At 29.0% G+C, this 15,147-nt stretch overlaps 4 protein-coding genes across 6 annotated transcripts; 1 reads left to right on the top strand and 3 right to left on the bottom strand.

Moving 5' to 3' along the window:
• Positions 1-346: 346 nt before the first annotated feature.
• On the bottom strand, positions 347-2,272 carry Jhbp-1 (take-out-like carrier protein). Its single transcript, XM_074241253.1, has 5 exons — positions 2,099-2,272; positions 1,709-1,801; positions 1,298-1,448; positions 792-925; positions 347-720 (listed from the first exon to the last, which is right to left on the bottom strand). The coding sequence occupies exons 1-5, from the start codon at positions 2,157-2,159 to the stop codon at positions 419-421; spliced, it is 741 nt and encodes a 246-aa protein (XP_074097354.1). The 5' UTR covers positions 2,160-2,272; the 3' UTR covers positions 347-418.
• A 754-nt stretch (positions 2,273-3,026) lies between these two features.
• On the bottom strand, positions 3,027-5,646 carry LOC141526303 (uncharacterized). 2 transcript variants are annotated; one of them, XM_074241247.1, is made up of 3 exons: positions 5,487-5,646; positions 5,081-5,134; positions 3,027-4,954 (listed from the first exon to the last, which is right to left on the bottom strand). In XM_074241247.1, exon 3 carries the CDS (start codon positions 4,888-4,890, stop codon positions 3,640-3,642), a length of 1,251 nt encoding a protein of 416 aa, XP_074097348.1. In that variant the 5' UTR covers positions 4,891-4,954; positions 5,081-5,134; positions 5,487-5,646; the 3' UTR covers positions 3,027-3,639. The 2 variants fall into 2 exon arrangements, with proteins under 2 accessions (XP_074097348.1, XP_074097347.1); XM_074241246.1 differs by having other exon boundaries at positions 5,492-5,638.
• Positions 5,647-5,764: 118 nt separating this feature from the next.
• Positions 5,765-11,162, top strand: LOC141526306 (CUE domain-containing protein 2-B). Of its 2 annotated transcripts, none has more exons than XM_074241251.1 (5): positions 5,765-5,835; positions 6,292-6,376; positions 6,823-7,165; positions 7,500-7,679; positions 7,758-11,162. In XM_074241251.1, exons 2-5 carry the CDS (start codon positions 6,300-6,302, stop codon positions 8,019-8,021), a joined length of 864 nt encoding a protein of 287 aa, XP_074097352.1. In that variant the 5' UTR covers positions 5,765-5,835; positions 6,292-6,299; the 3' UTR covers positions 8,022-11,162. The 2 variants fall into 2 exon arrangements, with proteins under 2 accessions (XP_074097352.1, XP_074097353.1); XM_074241252.1 differs by lacking the exon at positions 5,765-5,835 and adding an exon at positions 5,914-6,146.
• Positions 11,163-11,301: 139 nt separating this feature from the next.
• On the bottom strand, positions 11,302-14,624 carry Iswi (nucleosome-remodeling ATPase imitation SWI). Its single transcript, XM_074241234.1, has one exon. The coding sequence runs from the start codon at positions 14,622-14,624 to the stop codon at positions 11,466-11,468; it is 3,159 nt and encodes a 1,052-aa protein (XP_074097335.1). The 3' UTR covers positions 11,302-11,465.
• Between the last annotated feature and the right edge of the window lie 523 nt (positions 14,625-15,147).

The following is a 15,147-nucleotide window of genomic DNA, read 5'->3' as shown; positions in this document are numbered from 1 at the left end:
AAATTAGTTATAAGATTTTATGGCGTTAATTTAATTGGTTTTAATTGAAGAGATGTTTGAGTAAAATTAATTTTTTAAAGTTGCTATTAATTATTTAAGTCAATAACGACGGATAAGAAGCTACTAAGATGGCTGTAAAAAAATAAATAAACAGTTTATAATGATAATAAAAATATTACTACCTAATTACACGATCATTCTTGTATCTGTAGAACTAATAGCCGATTTATTGTAACTGGTAATCAATAGTAATAATAATAATAATAATTATTATTATTATTATTAATATGAAGCAATCGAATAAAGTAATGTAGCTACAGCAGCCTTTTGTGAATAAATGCCTGTGTTTCTTTTAAAATAATAACTTTTATTAATAAAAATATATAAAAATTTTTTTATTTATAAACAATAAGATTACTTAAGCTGGAAATATCTTATTGAAGGGTATTTGTGTGAAGATATCGTTACCGAATTTAATAAATACTTTTGCGAATGTGTCTTCGTAAGAACTTTGAAGTTCTCGGAAAAGAAGATCAGAATTGCTGTTTAGGATTGAGTTTATTTGATTTCCCAAAAAACTGTCTTTTTCGAAAAGCCTTTCGAAGTTTAAAATAACTTTTTCCGGCCTGAATTTCACGTCATACTTCAGGAGTTTCATGTAAGTTTTATTGTCCTTTTCGTATTTTTCACCGTAGTAAGTATTTTTTGTTTTCAAGTTTACTGAAAAATAAAAATTTACTTAAATTTGTGAATAAAAAAATTATTTTATCAAAATGGAATTAAATAATTACACATTGTTATATTGCAGGGGCCTTGACCGTGAATACGAAACAGCAATAGTCTTCCATCTAGTTTACAATTAGCCACAAAGTCAACTTGCGGGTTAAAAGAATCTGATTTGAAGATTAAATTATTGAAATCAATCCTGAAAAATAAAAAAAACACCGCGGTGATTTAGTGATTTAGTGTTTAAAAAATATTTCTTAAATACTAAGAAATGTTATAAATACTAAGAAATATTTTTTAAATACTTATAAATGTTATAAATACTCAGAAAAATTTTTTTAATACTCAGAAATGATTTTTAAAAATATTTCTTAAATACTAAGAAAATTTTTTTTAATACTAAGAAATGTTATAAATACTAAGAAATATTTTTTAAATAATAAGAAATATTTTTTAAACACTAAGTAATGATGTTTAAAAAATGATTTCTTAAATACTAAGCAAGAAATCCTTCTATCAATGCGTCAGTAAAAAAATAAAATAAATAAAAAAATATCTCTGATATAATTACTCATAATTGGTGACATTTAATCCCTTGGTCAAACCGTGAACTTTAATATTACGGTAATTTTGTTTAAAAGAAGCTATTGTTCCAGACTCGCCAATAGACATGCTGTTGATCCCCAGAGGCTCAATCGGCAGAATATTTAAGCTTGGAATTCCTTAAGCATAAAAAGTAATAAATTAAACAGTTTGTTAATTGTTCCGTAAAAAGAAAGCAAATTTATATAAATATATACTGCATATGTGCGCGAACAACTAGTCAAGCAGAGTTGCAGAGCAAGTCGAAAGTAAAGTCGGCAAATTGCATGCGTTTCATATGAATGGCTTCTTAACAAAACTGATATTATTTAATTTCACAGTAATTGTAATAGAAAAGAAGATATGTAATTATACACATAAATAGAAAATTGAAAGTTACCATTTGCCATCGAAACAATCGCTTGTTTCGCAGCTTCATTTACACACTGAGATAGATTTTGGTCATCTAGTTTGCAGATTTTAAAACTGGAAGCTGAAAAAGAATTATTATTAAATAATCTGATGCAAGTGTTGCAATTTATCGTTTTACTTATTACAGAAACTTGAAGTAGTATCACCATCAGTTTAAAACTCTAAACAATTCTAACTAACAATCTGGCAATTGACTTTCTCTTTTATCACCAGAGAAAATTAATTTTAAGTATTTTTAACAACTAAAAAAATTTTTTTGCGCTTATTGAATTAATTTTTTATAAAATTATAAAATTAAATAATTTTTTTTAAATTATTATTATTGTAATTAATAAAATTAATTTTTAATAAAACTCACGTAGATCTACAGTTTCAGATACGGCGATAAAGGCCAGAATAAATACCGATCTCAACTCCATAACTGAGAAGAAATATAAAGAACTTAGATAAAATTTTGAATATTGTAAAAATAATTGGTTGCTTTATTACTGATCAGTTTCTGATCAAGTACACGGTAAGACTGTGTCCATTTGATCAATCATTCGTATTTAACTGCGTAAGTATTACCCCACTACGTGGTTGTTGCGAGCGAACAATTTTCTCAAAGTAATCCTAGAGTGGAAGACGAAAATTAATTATTGTAGCCCAAGAATAAATTACAGTATGTAATATTTTAAAAGTTATAAATATAAAAAAAAATTTAATAAGTACTTAATATTTTTTTTTAAATCCATTAATTTTTTAAAAAATACGTCCTTTTTATCCTTTTACAAAGATATCACGGTCACAGTGAAATGTTTCTTCAAGATCTCATTAAAATTTAATGTCAATCAGTCATTCTCAGTTAGGATGCAATATCTATTATTTTATTTTAAATAATTATTTTCAATATTACTCTGTTGAATATATCGTCTTGAAATTTTATTTGTGAATAATTGGTATAGCCAGGGTTCTTGCCTCATACACGTAGATCCTACTTATGAATTAAATAATAAATGGAATGTTGCTTAATGTCGATATTTATGTATTAAATTATTTTTACAATGATTTATAAATTTATGATTCGATTAACAAAAAAAATTATTTTAATGATATTTATACTTTGGTTATTACAAAATTGTTTCATCAAATCTACTTGTAATATTCAATTGTATCTATTTTTTTTTTTTTTTTTTTTTTAATTTATTGAGAAGAAAATATATTACCAATAAATTATAGCAAAAGTGAAGTTTAATTTTTTTATGTATTGTAAATAATAATACAATATTTAAATGTATAAGAACTTTTAATTTTTGCATCGTAAAACATAAAAAAAATTATTTGCAATTTTTGTGTAATAAAATTCTAATAAGCATTTATAATTAAATGCAAAAACGACCTCGAATAAAAATAAACCTTGTGTATGTATAAATATAGGGTTTGTTTTAAAGAAGGTCATATTGCCTTTTTTAAATTAAATTTTCTAACCTGATTTCTTCTTTTCTTTTTTTTTAAAATAGATTTTCAAAATATTAAAAAAAAATTAATCATTTTTAATAAATAAAATCATTAATAAAATTAATAAAATCATCTTACGCCTGATATAATTTACAAAACAAAAAATAATAACAATAATAATACAAATATGAACTATAAATTACGATAAAACCTTAAATGAGGCCAATATCTTACAAATGTTACATATCAGATCAAAACAAGTGTTACATGGTCAAACGAGTCTTATAAAATTTTATTACATATATATTTTCTCCAATGTCAAGTACACGATTATTGCACCACACATCACATATATTTATATAAATGCTTTAAATAAAATCGTTAACTGGAATTCTTCATATTAATTACTTAAAAGCGTTTATCAATAATATTCTCATAACATTACAATTTATACAATAATTATCAAGTTATTTTTTTCTGAAAATTTAATGCAAGACTATTAATATTATTATTACTAATAATATATGACTGAGGTTTCTTCATATGATTGAACTTATACAAATTAATGAGATGACCAGTGAGCGGACACTTTCGCTGGATATTTTTTTTCTTCTCGCCCGTGTCAGCCTTATTTTTACAATACTGAGTTACAATATCTCGCGGAAAGTAATGAATGATTTTTTTGAGCTGATCATCGCTCAAGAGCGGAAAAGACACCACTAAATTATTATCTTGATCAACCGGCTCGGGAAACAGCCTGTCGTTGAGTTGATGCTGCTTGACTATTTCTGGTGGCGATGGATTTGATAAAAGCGTACGGCTCGAGCCATGTGTGTCGAAATAATTTTTATCACGAAACTCTCCAAGTTCTCGTGTTTCCTTGTCTGTTTCCGAATCAATTTTATCACTTGATAGTGATGATAATCGTTTATCTCCGCATTTAGCGCATACTTGCCTGCGACTCGTTAAATTTTTAGTCTTTACATCTTTTATTAAACAAGTACTGCAACGGCAATTATTTTGCACGACAATTCGCGGTAAATTTTTTCCAAATTTTTCTTTTTCATCTCGAGTATTTAAATCTGATGATGAACTTGTTGTTTTTTTTAATTTATTGTCAGTCAGAGAACTAGATGAATTTTTATAAGAAGTTGTTGACGTAAAAATAGTCCGGATTTCTGGTGTGTAATTTTTTTCTGACACAATAGAGTCGTAACTTTTAGCTAATTTTAATTCAGATCCCAATTTTCGGGGCTCTATTAAATTACTATCTGCCGTAGATGACTTCTTTGAGAAGTCCTGTGAAAATTGCGGCTCTACAGCCAATACAGACACTTGAGAATTTTGTCTAGATGTTTTTCTTTTGACATTTCCGAGAAATTCCGACGTTGGAGTGTAATTTATCTTGCTTATTTTTCTAAATGTATCGTGGCTTAATGTCGGAGCTCCTGCTAATTGATTATCATTTTCAGTTGACAAATCGGTGAGTTTAATATCAAAGTTGCTTTTGCAATAATTGCATGGCCAAAAATCTGTGTCGCTAGCTGTACTGCAGGTTGGTTGTGATCTTAGTTTATTTTTTGAATTTTTATTATCATTGTAAACACAGTAACATCCTTTGATTGGTTTTCTCAGTGGAAGTATGTCTGCTGTTGAATCATCAGCTAAGAAAGTACGCTTTGATGTTATCAGTATCTTTCCACCGACGGTCATTATTATCTGTCGTTTTTATACTTATTTTTATCTTCCTCGCCGTCAACTATTGAATAATTTAGTTCTGTAAATATTCATCAAAGTATCATTGAATAAATTTTATAACGCTATTCATAAAATAAATCTTAAAATAATAACCAGATAATTTTTTTCTTATTGTATTAATTCAAAATATCAGAAAAAAAATTACCTATAAAATTTGTACCCGAAAATTTTTCATTTTTATTGCTCCATTTTTTGATTTCTGGAAAAAAAAAAAAAAAAAAAAAAATATTAATATGACATTTTTATTTTTGTATTAAAACTTTCGAATAATTTTTTTTAATGATACTGAAATCAACTGACAGCTGTCAATTTTTAAAATTCTAATAACAAATCAATGACAACACTAAAAGTGCTTCTAAAAATTTTCACTGATAATTTTCTATAATTTTAACATGTGAAATTTTTTTATTAAATTTTTTTCATAACAATTTAATTGTTATAAAATTCTAAAAAAATTTCCGTCTGTCAACTTCAGTGTTGATTTTTTTTTTTTATCATTTAAAAAAAATTTTTTTAAGTTGTCAGATGTAAAAAAAATAAATTAGTATAACCTTACACTTTTTGATATAAAATATAAGTCAACCGAGATAAATTTTTATATTTCCATATATTTTGTGTAATAATCAGGAAGCATGAGTGTAAGCAATATCCGTAATCGTGAAAAAAAGTATAAACAAAAGATAAATAAGGATAAAGGATGAGTTTTACGGGTACGAGGTATAGACAGTAGGCAGGTACAGGTCAATATATACAGATGTACTGTACATGTCAAGTCGAGCTACCAGATGTCACTTGCGTAGTTTTCAATAGATATACTCACCACCCTTTTCCAGATTGAACTGTCAAATTATAATCTGTAGGCTTGTTTGTAAATGAAAATAAATCAAATCATTAATTGAGGTTTGCCATTTTAATAATTAAATAATAATTACCACAATATTGATATTGCGTAACTATTGTTTTTTTAAAAACTACAGAGGTTTAGTTTTAGTTATAAAAATTCAACAAAGTAAATTTAATAATGTACACCACCGGCGCTTCTAAAACTCCATCACTAATTCTTGCTCTTCCACAAATCATTATTTATTTTTCCATTGGATTTTTAACCTTCTGTAATTTATTTGTTGATAAAAATAAATTTTGCTTGAAGAAGAAATGACATGAGCTTGTAAAATTCATCAATACTCCAAAGTGTTACCATTGGGATAATTGTAAAATAATTGTGCTATTGATTATTTGTGTATCATAATAATAATAATAATAATAATAATAATAATAATAATAATAATGCATGGACTGTTTTTTAGTTGTAACCTCAAGTGATAGGAAGATATTTATATTTTAATTGTGTTTCAGGGGGAAGGATGAATGAAAAAGAAGAATTGGTAAAAAAATCATTATTTAATTTCGTTAGGAAACAAGTACCTACTGCACAACTAAGGTAAGCTGTCATTGACATTTTTATTGTTATCCAAAAAATAATAATAATAATAATAATAATAATAATAATAATAATATGACATTAAAGTTAGCTGTCACTTGACAATTTTTTAATTTTCTTTAACAAAAAAATTTGTTTTGAAAAATTGCATTTTTAATTTATTAAAATTTCTACAAGTCCATTTTTTTAATAATTTTTTTTTGCTATAATTTATTTTTAAAAAAAAATTAACTTAGCAAATAGTTGATAATTTTAAAAATTTTTGTAAAAAATAAATTATGGCAAAAAAAAATTGACATTTAAAAATTAAAAAAAACTACAAATGCAATTTTTTAAAAATAATTTTTTGGAGCAAATTTATTTGTTAAAAAAATTAAAAAATGGTCAAGTGACAGCTAACTCTAATGTCATAAATTAAAACATCAATAAAAAAATTTTTTACGTAGCTTGATAGATGACATTGTGCTGAGCTATGTGGTGAGCATGGTGGAAGAAAGTGCTCTAGAAGAGGACCTAGATGTGGAAGGATTGTGTGAAATGGTGTCAGCTTGCCTACCAGAATTTTCAACAATTGAAAAGGAAGCTGTCACCAAGTGGCTACTGGACATCGAAAGTAAACTTCGGGAAGAAAACAAAGAGGAAGAAGCTGATAATATTCAGCCTCATGAATTATTCAGCCAGCTAAGCCTTACTGCTTTATTGCCACCAGAGTCCCAGAGTATCAGAGTACATCATTTATCGGAGACAAGCGACGCCGGAAGTGATTCTAGTGGCGAATATTTTACTGAAGTAAAAATAATTATCAATGTTGATACCTATTGCTACTGCTTAGTTAAGAATTTTTAAAAATCAGGAATTATTTTTAGTTGAGAATTTATTCATACTCATACGAGTTTTTGAAATATGATTTGTTAGTATTTGGAGCAGAAAATTTGTGACCTCAATAAAATATTTCACTGTTGAACTTTGTACATTAAATATACAATAAGATATTAAAGCTTGCTCCAAAAGTTGAGCTTAAATATTTAACAGTACATTTCACATAAAAAGTTTGTGAAAAAAAAAATCAATTTAACTAAACTCGTCTAATCAATAAGAAATTAAAAAAACACAATTATTTCAGCAACATGAAACTTCATGGCACCAAGTAACATTGCTCCAAGAAATGTTTCCAGCAGCGAGTCGAGCTGAAATTCGACATTGTCTTGCTATCGCTGGTGGAGATCCGGCTAAAGCTGCTCAAATAGCTTTACATAGACAAGAAGCTGGTCAAAGTATTTCCAGCAATCTTACTTATCTTACGGTAGAATAAAATTTATTATTTATTTTTACAATTGTAATTAAATGGAAATAGACGATTGATTATTAAATATTTTTCTAGCAACCCAGTCGACGCTCAAAGGCTGCTGTAAACGACGAAGAGCTCAAGTCCCGAATTATAGCACGTTACAGTTACGTTGATCGTGACGATGATTCTCGTGAACATCGTCCAGTAACTCCAAAACGTGAGCCAAAAAAATTGGTACGTTACTTAGATAATAAGATAGTGAGCGTTAAAGGGGAAAGATATACGGAGATACGTCGGGGAGGCGAGGATGACGACGGTAATGAAGGTGCAAGAAAGCGAAGCCACTGCCGTCCGTAACCAGTAACCCTGCCTCCACCCCCTGATCCACCCCCTTGGAGGCATATCTCGTTCTTATTTACTGTTATTCAATCGTACTCTCTTTAAATCATTATTACTATAATTATGTAAATATTTTTGTTATTTTATTTTTTATTTTTATTCAATGAGTCGACAATCACAGCTGTCACTTGAGCCTTTAACAGTTTTAATCATTTTTATAACTTTTTTTATATTTCAATTTATTCAAAATGGAAAATTTAATTATTTTTAATTTTTTTATTAAAAAAGTAAATTAAAAATAATAAAAATTTTCCAGATTTGAATAACACTGATATTATTTATTTTCTAATGACAATGCACTACTTTATGAAAACCAAGACTACAAACGAGCAAAAAATAGTAATTAGTGCCGAAAGTTATTAATTTAAACCTACTACGCTTTTACTGTCACTTTTTGCTGGCACTTTACCTCTTTTTTTGGCTGTTATCTTTTTTTTACTTCTTTACTTTTGACTGAATTATTAATTATATATTTTTTAGCTTTATTTTATTTTTTAATGATTTTTTAATGAGAAAAAAAAAATCCACACAAGATACAGAGAACAATGATGTATTGTTTTTCATTTTATATTTTTTTTTATTATTTGGAATTTAGTATGCTTCATAAACTTGACATTCTGTCAGTCTATAGAAATAAATCGTATTACAAGTATGTAATTCAAGAAAGTAATATAAATTAACATATAATTACTGATAGATGATAAACGCAAGTTATCTAAGTGATTTAGTTTTTATTAAAGATAAAGATTTATTTATCCTCAGTCAAAAATTTTCTACTTTAATTACTAAGTTACTTATATCATTATGATAATTTTTATTATTTTTTTTTTTAAGCTATTGATTATTATCTTCTTTAAATTTCAAGAAAAAAATAATTTTTTTTTACACCGCTTACGTACATGACGACTTTGAGTGGTTAAAATTTTTTAACAATCAAAATGTATTGATACAGGTTTAAAAAAGTAGATAAAATGAAAATTATAAAATATATTCACATATTAAGATTGACGAATAAATGATTAATTATTAATAATTAGCCACTAGATTATGGAAAAAAATTTTATTTGTACGATTTTTGCAAATTAATGCATTGAGTGATAATTTATTAAATTAAATACAAATTTTCAACACAGTATGTATGTGGTTCAGTTACTTGACGAAATAATTACTCATAATTTGTCACGCCATAATTTATAACAGTATTATTATATCACTACGAATAATTAATGTAATATGGCTTATGTCAAGTACACGTATACTATGTAAGTCGAGTAAAAATACTATTATTAATTTTAAATCTTCAAAAATTTTTTTTGACTATCAAAAAATTGGGTTTCAGTCAACTAGTCAGACTGACAAAATTCTGAATTAATAAATTACTAGAATTTGGCAAATTGATAAAAAATGTAATTTAAAATAATTAATTTTACAAATTTTAAAATTCCGAAAATTATAATGTTAAATAGAGGAAAAAACTAAAGTAATATTAATCATTTTTTTTTTATTAAAAAAAATGAAATATTTTATTTAAACTTATTACTATCTTGAAGATACATGTTTAATGAGGGATTACGAAAATTTTGAAAAAAAAAAAAAAAAAAATATAATTTAAAATTTTCTAGAGTTTAAATAATTCGAAATGTCGATCTGATTGGTTGACCGCAACCCAAAAAATTAATTATTATTTTAATTAATTAATTAAATTAAATCTGTGGTATTTGAAAAAATTAAAAATTCGCTGAAGCTTGTAATATATATTATATTTTTTTTTTTATTACAATTATAAATATATATAATGGTTAATTTTTTATTATTACGTTAGATGAGTTAAGAAACAATATTACTTATGTTATAGAAAATGAAAATTTTGTTAAAATTATAATTAAATATTAAGCGCATTGATATTTTCCGTCTATATGTCCAGCACTACGTAAGAATCGAAAAATTATTATTTAAATAAATATGTTTACGAATAATTATATTAAGTATTACTTAAAAAATAATATATTGGAAATATGGCAGTTGCCAGGTATTTAACGCGTATTGTAATAATTAATAATAGTAATTATAACAATAATAATAATAAAAATAAAAATGTACTAATATAGTCAATCTCACATTATAGGCCGGCCCTTCATCAAAAAATTATCATGTAATAATAATAATTATTATTATTGTTATCATTATTATTATTAATAGTGATTTTTTGTGAGTAGACTTATGAATTATAAATAATTTAATTATAATATTGTAATAACAATTAAATGATAAAAGTAACGCGCAAAAACGCAGTTATTATGTTCGAATTAGATTACTTGTTATTAATATCATTTAATACTATAAAAATAAAAAATAGTATGAAAAAATGATAAATTTTTTTTTTTTTAATTTGATATGAATTAAATGAATGAATCTTTTATTGTTTTTTTATACCTTTATGATATAAATTTAATTATTAAAATAACAGTCAATAAAATTAATAAAATCAAACGTTTATTATTAGTCTAAATATTAAAATTTTCAATCAATGGATAACTTTTAATTATTGTTATAAATTTTGAAGAATCGCGAAAGCGCAAAAGTAAGCATGTGCCTGGTATGGACTGTAAAATTGTGTATGATAATAACAATAAATAGAAAAATGTCAAGGAAGGATTAAAAAAAAAAAAACAAAAAATATTGAGACTTACCTTTTGAATTAATTTTGTTGTTGTTGTAAAAAATTATTCATTGTGTATTAGGTAAAATTGGCAACTTTAAATAATAAAATAAATTGATGTATATCTATTACTACGTAAAAAAATTTATAATTAATTGATATTATAATTATTTAAAAAAGTAAACTAATTACAATAAATAAATAATAAATATAGTATAAATAAAACTTTGTGAAAATTATTTTTTTTTGTTTATTTTCATTTTAAAAATATTACAAATTAATTTTTAAAGAAAATCTGTCATTGTCATACGGCTTAAAAAAAATTATAAAAGAATTTTTTTTTTTTTTTAGCTGAGCATTTAAAAATTGAATTTATTTCATTTATTAGTAAAGATGTCTCGAACGATAAAAAATTTTCTAAATGAACATAAATTAACAATTAATTTAAAGATTGCTCATTAATAGCTCATATTATCATTGAAAACATCTTTATGAATTTAATTACCATAATAATAATAATATTAATAATTATATCAGTAGAATAATACTAAGTAATAGTTAAGATAAATAAATCTTACATTATTATGAGTAAAAAAAAAAGTTTAATTACCGACTAATAAAGAAAATTACGGAGCAACACACGTTACAATAATCTGCCAGTCAATGATTAATTTAAGAAAAATATTAAAAATAAATCAATTAATTTAATGAGAAATAAAACGTAAGAAAAATTACTAAATGATTTATTTCTTCTTCTTCCTGGGTTTCTCCTGAGGAGCTGGCAAGTTTTCTTGCTTCCTTTTACCAGAAGGTTTTGTTCCAGCATTTCCACCGCCGCCACCACCAGCTCCGCCGCCTTTCTTGCGACGTTCCTGCCTCTCGCGTTCCTCCAGCTCTTGATTCTCCCGTTCAATTAAAGTGATAAGAGTATTACATCTTCTCTGAAGCTCCAAAGCTGTCCTTGACTTGACAAACCAGTCGAATCTGAACTGAGGAGCTGAGCGAACAGTAGCGCGCAATTCTTCGTAGACATTTTCTTTGTCGAATCCAAGTTTATGTAACATACAAACTAAAAATCTGTCTTCTTCTTCAGTGTAATTTTTCCCTTTATTCGTACCGTAGGCGATTCTCAGCTGATGGAACGGAGCGCGATATCTGGCCATTTTCGCGTCTAGAGCCTTTTTGATTCCCGCACGTCGCTGAATTTTAGCTTCTCCACGCTCAATTTGTGCCATCACACGGTCAATATCTTGAAGCTCATGACAGCGTTCCCAGAAGACAGCAGAGTACTCCATCACCTCTTCAGGAGTTTTTCCCTCAACTTCCTTGGCGATATTTTCAATATCATCGCGTCCGTATTTTTCATTAGCTTTAATAAACTGATTAAAATCCCGCTTGGTCCAGTTGGTGAAACCCTGGGTTAATAATTTCTCTTTTTCAACAACCTCATCATCAGTCAGCGGTTGAGCGTCGTCTATTTTTCTCTGCTCTTCCTTCTGAATCCTCGCAGCATCGGACCCAAGCTCAGGATTTTTTGGTACCTTGTATCCAACGCTTTGACGGAAATAATAAATCTCTTGATCAAGCAGCTCGAAGAGTCTCGGCGGGAAGAATTGAAAGTCTTGAACGATCGGTTGTTTGGGGGGACGTGGCGCTTTGGGCGCTTTTGGCTCCGAAACTCTCAGTGCTTCTCGGAAATAAGCATCGACAGCGTAATTGGCTTTGCGCTCACGCTTAGGCGGTTCAATCCAGTGCCCCAGACCCAGTATCTTCTGTTTCTCACGATAATCTTCACCCTCAAATTGGTAAACAGAGTCCGTAGGCGCGTCGACAGTAAAATTTCTCAGCGAAGATTCACCGAGACTCTCAAGCTTTTGCTTAAGCTCAGCAGTTTTGCTCTCACCTTTCTGCAGAATCGTGTCAATATCCTCGTCTGTTATTGCACTGTCTTTGGACGCGAATACCTGATTAGCTCCATGTCTAATAATATTAAGCATCTCGTCTTTGTTAAGCGCAGTCTGTTTAGCGTCAACCAACCGACCTTGCTGAATTACCAGTTTGTCAAGGCGCAATTTAACTTCAGCTCGCTCTACAATTTTTTCTTCAACAGTGTTCTCAGTTATAAATCTAAAAACACATACCTGCTTCTGCTGACCTATACGATGGGCTCGGTCCATCGCTTGCAAGTCCATTTGCGGATTCCAATCAGAGTCGAATATAATAACAACATCGGCGGTGGCTAAATTGATACCCAGACCACCAGCACGTGTTGACAACATGAAAATAAATTTCTCACTGTTCGGAGCGTTGTACTCGTTTATTTGACGCTGACGATCTTCGTGGGCAGTGTTACCGTCCAAACGACAGTACTGGAACCCTCTCCAGTGACAATAATCCTCCAGAATATCCAACATCCTGGTCATCTGACTGAAGATAAGTACACGGGAATCCTGTTGCTGTAATTTAGGCAATAATTTATCAAGTATAACCATCTTACCACAATTGTAGACTAAATGTTCGTCTGTCGTGTACGGAGGACCCGGCTCAGCTCCGTCAAATAAGTAAGGATGATTACAGCACTTACGCAGCTGCATCAATATATTTTGCAAGCGCATTTTTTCAATCTTACCAGCTCCATTGACAATGTCAATATCTTTCATCAGTACTTTTGTGTACCACTCTCGCTGCATTTTGCTCAGTCCAATATAAACCTTCACCTCCTTCTTCGGCTTCAAGCCCTTCTCTACCTCGGACTTCAGACGACGCAACAAAAATGGACGAAGTACCGCGTGTAAACGTTCAACCAGCGAGTTGTCTCCGAGGAAACTGTTGGTATTGAACCAGGAGTCGAAGTCGTCGGAGCTATTGAACACATCTGGCAGTAAAAAGTTCAACAACGCCCAAAGCTCGTGAAGATTGTTCTGCAGCGGTGTACCAGTAAGTAGCAGCCTGTTGGCTGTTTTAAATTCACGCAATATTTCGGACAATTTCGACTTCTCGTTCTTGATCCTGTGGGCTTCGTCGATCACCATGTACCGCCAGTTGAATTTTTTGAATACTGATTTTTCTTTTATTACCATCTCGTAGGAAGTAATACAGACGTCCCACTCACCGGGCATCATCACGTCGCGGATGAACGTGTTACGTGTCTCCGCGTCTCCAATCAGACAAACTGCGCGCAAGCTTGGACACCATTTCTTGAACTCGTTCATCCAGTTGGCCAGTGTCGACTTGGGAACGATGACAATGTGCGGGCCGGGTATGCTCCGGAAGTGTTTCATGTACCCCAGCAGGGAAATAGTCTGCAAAGTCTTACCCAGACCCATCTCATCGGCAAGAATACCGTTGATGCCGTTTTCGTAAAGCGAAATCATCCAATTGAGACCGCGGATTTGGTAATCACGCAGCTCTCCATTTTTTATGTAATTTGGCGAGGATTCAAATCGCGTAATTTGTGCGACATTGGTGTTTGATTCAGCAAGCAGCTCCTCATCCTCTTCCTGCTCGGTTTTTCGATGTCTGTGATCACCCGAGGAGTCAGTTTTGCTGTTAGCTTCTGCGGATTTATCAGCTGGCTGCTGCTTTCTCGGCCTGCCGGGCTTAACCTTCAATGGACTAGTCGATTTGTCTTTCTGGTTGTTTGTCATGAAATGAGAAAATATCTCAGTTTGTCGGAGTAAATAATCAAATCTCTTACTGCGATCGGTCTCCAATTTAGTCTCAAAATCCCCACCGCGGGACGAAGTTGTTTCACCTGAAGAATCATTTGAATCATTTTCGTTAGTATCACCTGTCGTTTCTGTTGTTGTCAGCGATTGAGCCGGAGTTGGTGTAGCTGTAGGTGAATTTGTAGTGGTGTTGGCATTCGTTGTTGCTGGTATTGTTTCCTCAGATTTAGACATTTTTAAAACGTCTAAAAAAAATTACTTTCTCACTTTTTTTTATTGATTTTGTTTTTACTATTATTGTTGTTTAGATTAAATAATTTGGCGAATTTAGTGGTTAATATTTAGCAATAAAAATGCCGGATACATACACTCACGTTCATTGATGCGCACAGGTTACTACAATATAAGTAACGCCATATTTTACAATATTTTGTTGAAATCCCTCCAAATCCTCTGTATCCCCTCTTTGGTATGGATTTATTGCTTGTTGCTGCTACCTGGATTTTTATTTTAACAGTTGGTAGAGTGAATTGCATAAAATATAGTAAAATATTAAAATTTGCAGTTATAATTCAAGCGCGAAATTTGAAAAATTAAAAAAAAAAATTTTTTTTTGAAATGCTTCTAAAAATTTTCACTTGTAATTTTTATTAATTTTTACATGTGAAACTTTTTAATTTAATTTTTTTATGATAATTTAAGTGCTATAAATATCTAAAAAAATTTTTATCTCTCAATTTAAACTAACTTAATTTTC

The sequence above is a fragment of the Cotesia typhae genome, unplaced genomic scaffold (assembly GCF_013202065.1).
Source record: "Cotesia typhae breed Kobodo isofemale line unplaced genomic scaffold, CoteBio_Ctyphae contig_33, whole genome shotgun sequence".
Lineage (NCBI taxonomy): Eukaryota > Metazoa > Arthropoda > Insecta > Hymenoptera > Braconidae > Cotesia > Cotesia typhae.
This window is presented reverse-complemented; position numbering and strand designations above follow the sequence as displayed.

Bases quoted from the DNA above. Each gene is read 5' to 3' on its own strand.
- LOC141526303 (XM_074241247.1), bottom strand. From the start codon at position 4,890: ATGACCGTCGGTGGAAAGATACTGATAACATCAAAGCGTACTTTCTTA.
- Jhbp-1 (XM_074241253.1), bottom strand. From the start codon at position 2,159: ATGGAGTTGAGATCGGTATTTATTCTGGCCTTTATCGCCGTATCTGAA. The intron at 1,449-1,708 runs GTAACTTTCAAT...TTTATGCTTAAG, and splicing joins GATTGTTTCGATGGCAAATG to GAATTCCAAGCTTAAATATT. The intron at 926-1,297 runs GTAATTATATCA...TTTATTTTTCAG, and splicing joins TTAAATGTCACCAATTATGA to GATTGATTTCAATAATTTAA.
- LOC141526306 (XM_074241251.1), top strand. From the start codon at position 6,300: ATGAATGAAAAAGAAGAATTGGTAAAAAAATCATTATTTAATTTCGTT. The intron at 6,377-6,822 runs GTAAGCTGTCAT...TTTTTTACGTAG, and splicing joins GTACCTACTGCACAACTAAG to CTTGATAGATGACATTGTGC. The intron at 7,166-7,499 runs GTAAAAATAATT...CAATTATTTCAG, and splicing joins GTGGCGAATATTTTACTGAA to CAACATGAAACTTCATGGCA.
- Iswi (XM_074241234.1), bottom strand. From the start codon at position 14,624: ATGTCTAAATCTGAGGAAACAATACCAGCAACAACGAATGCCAACACC.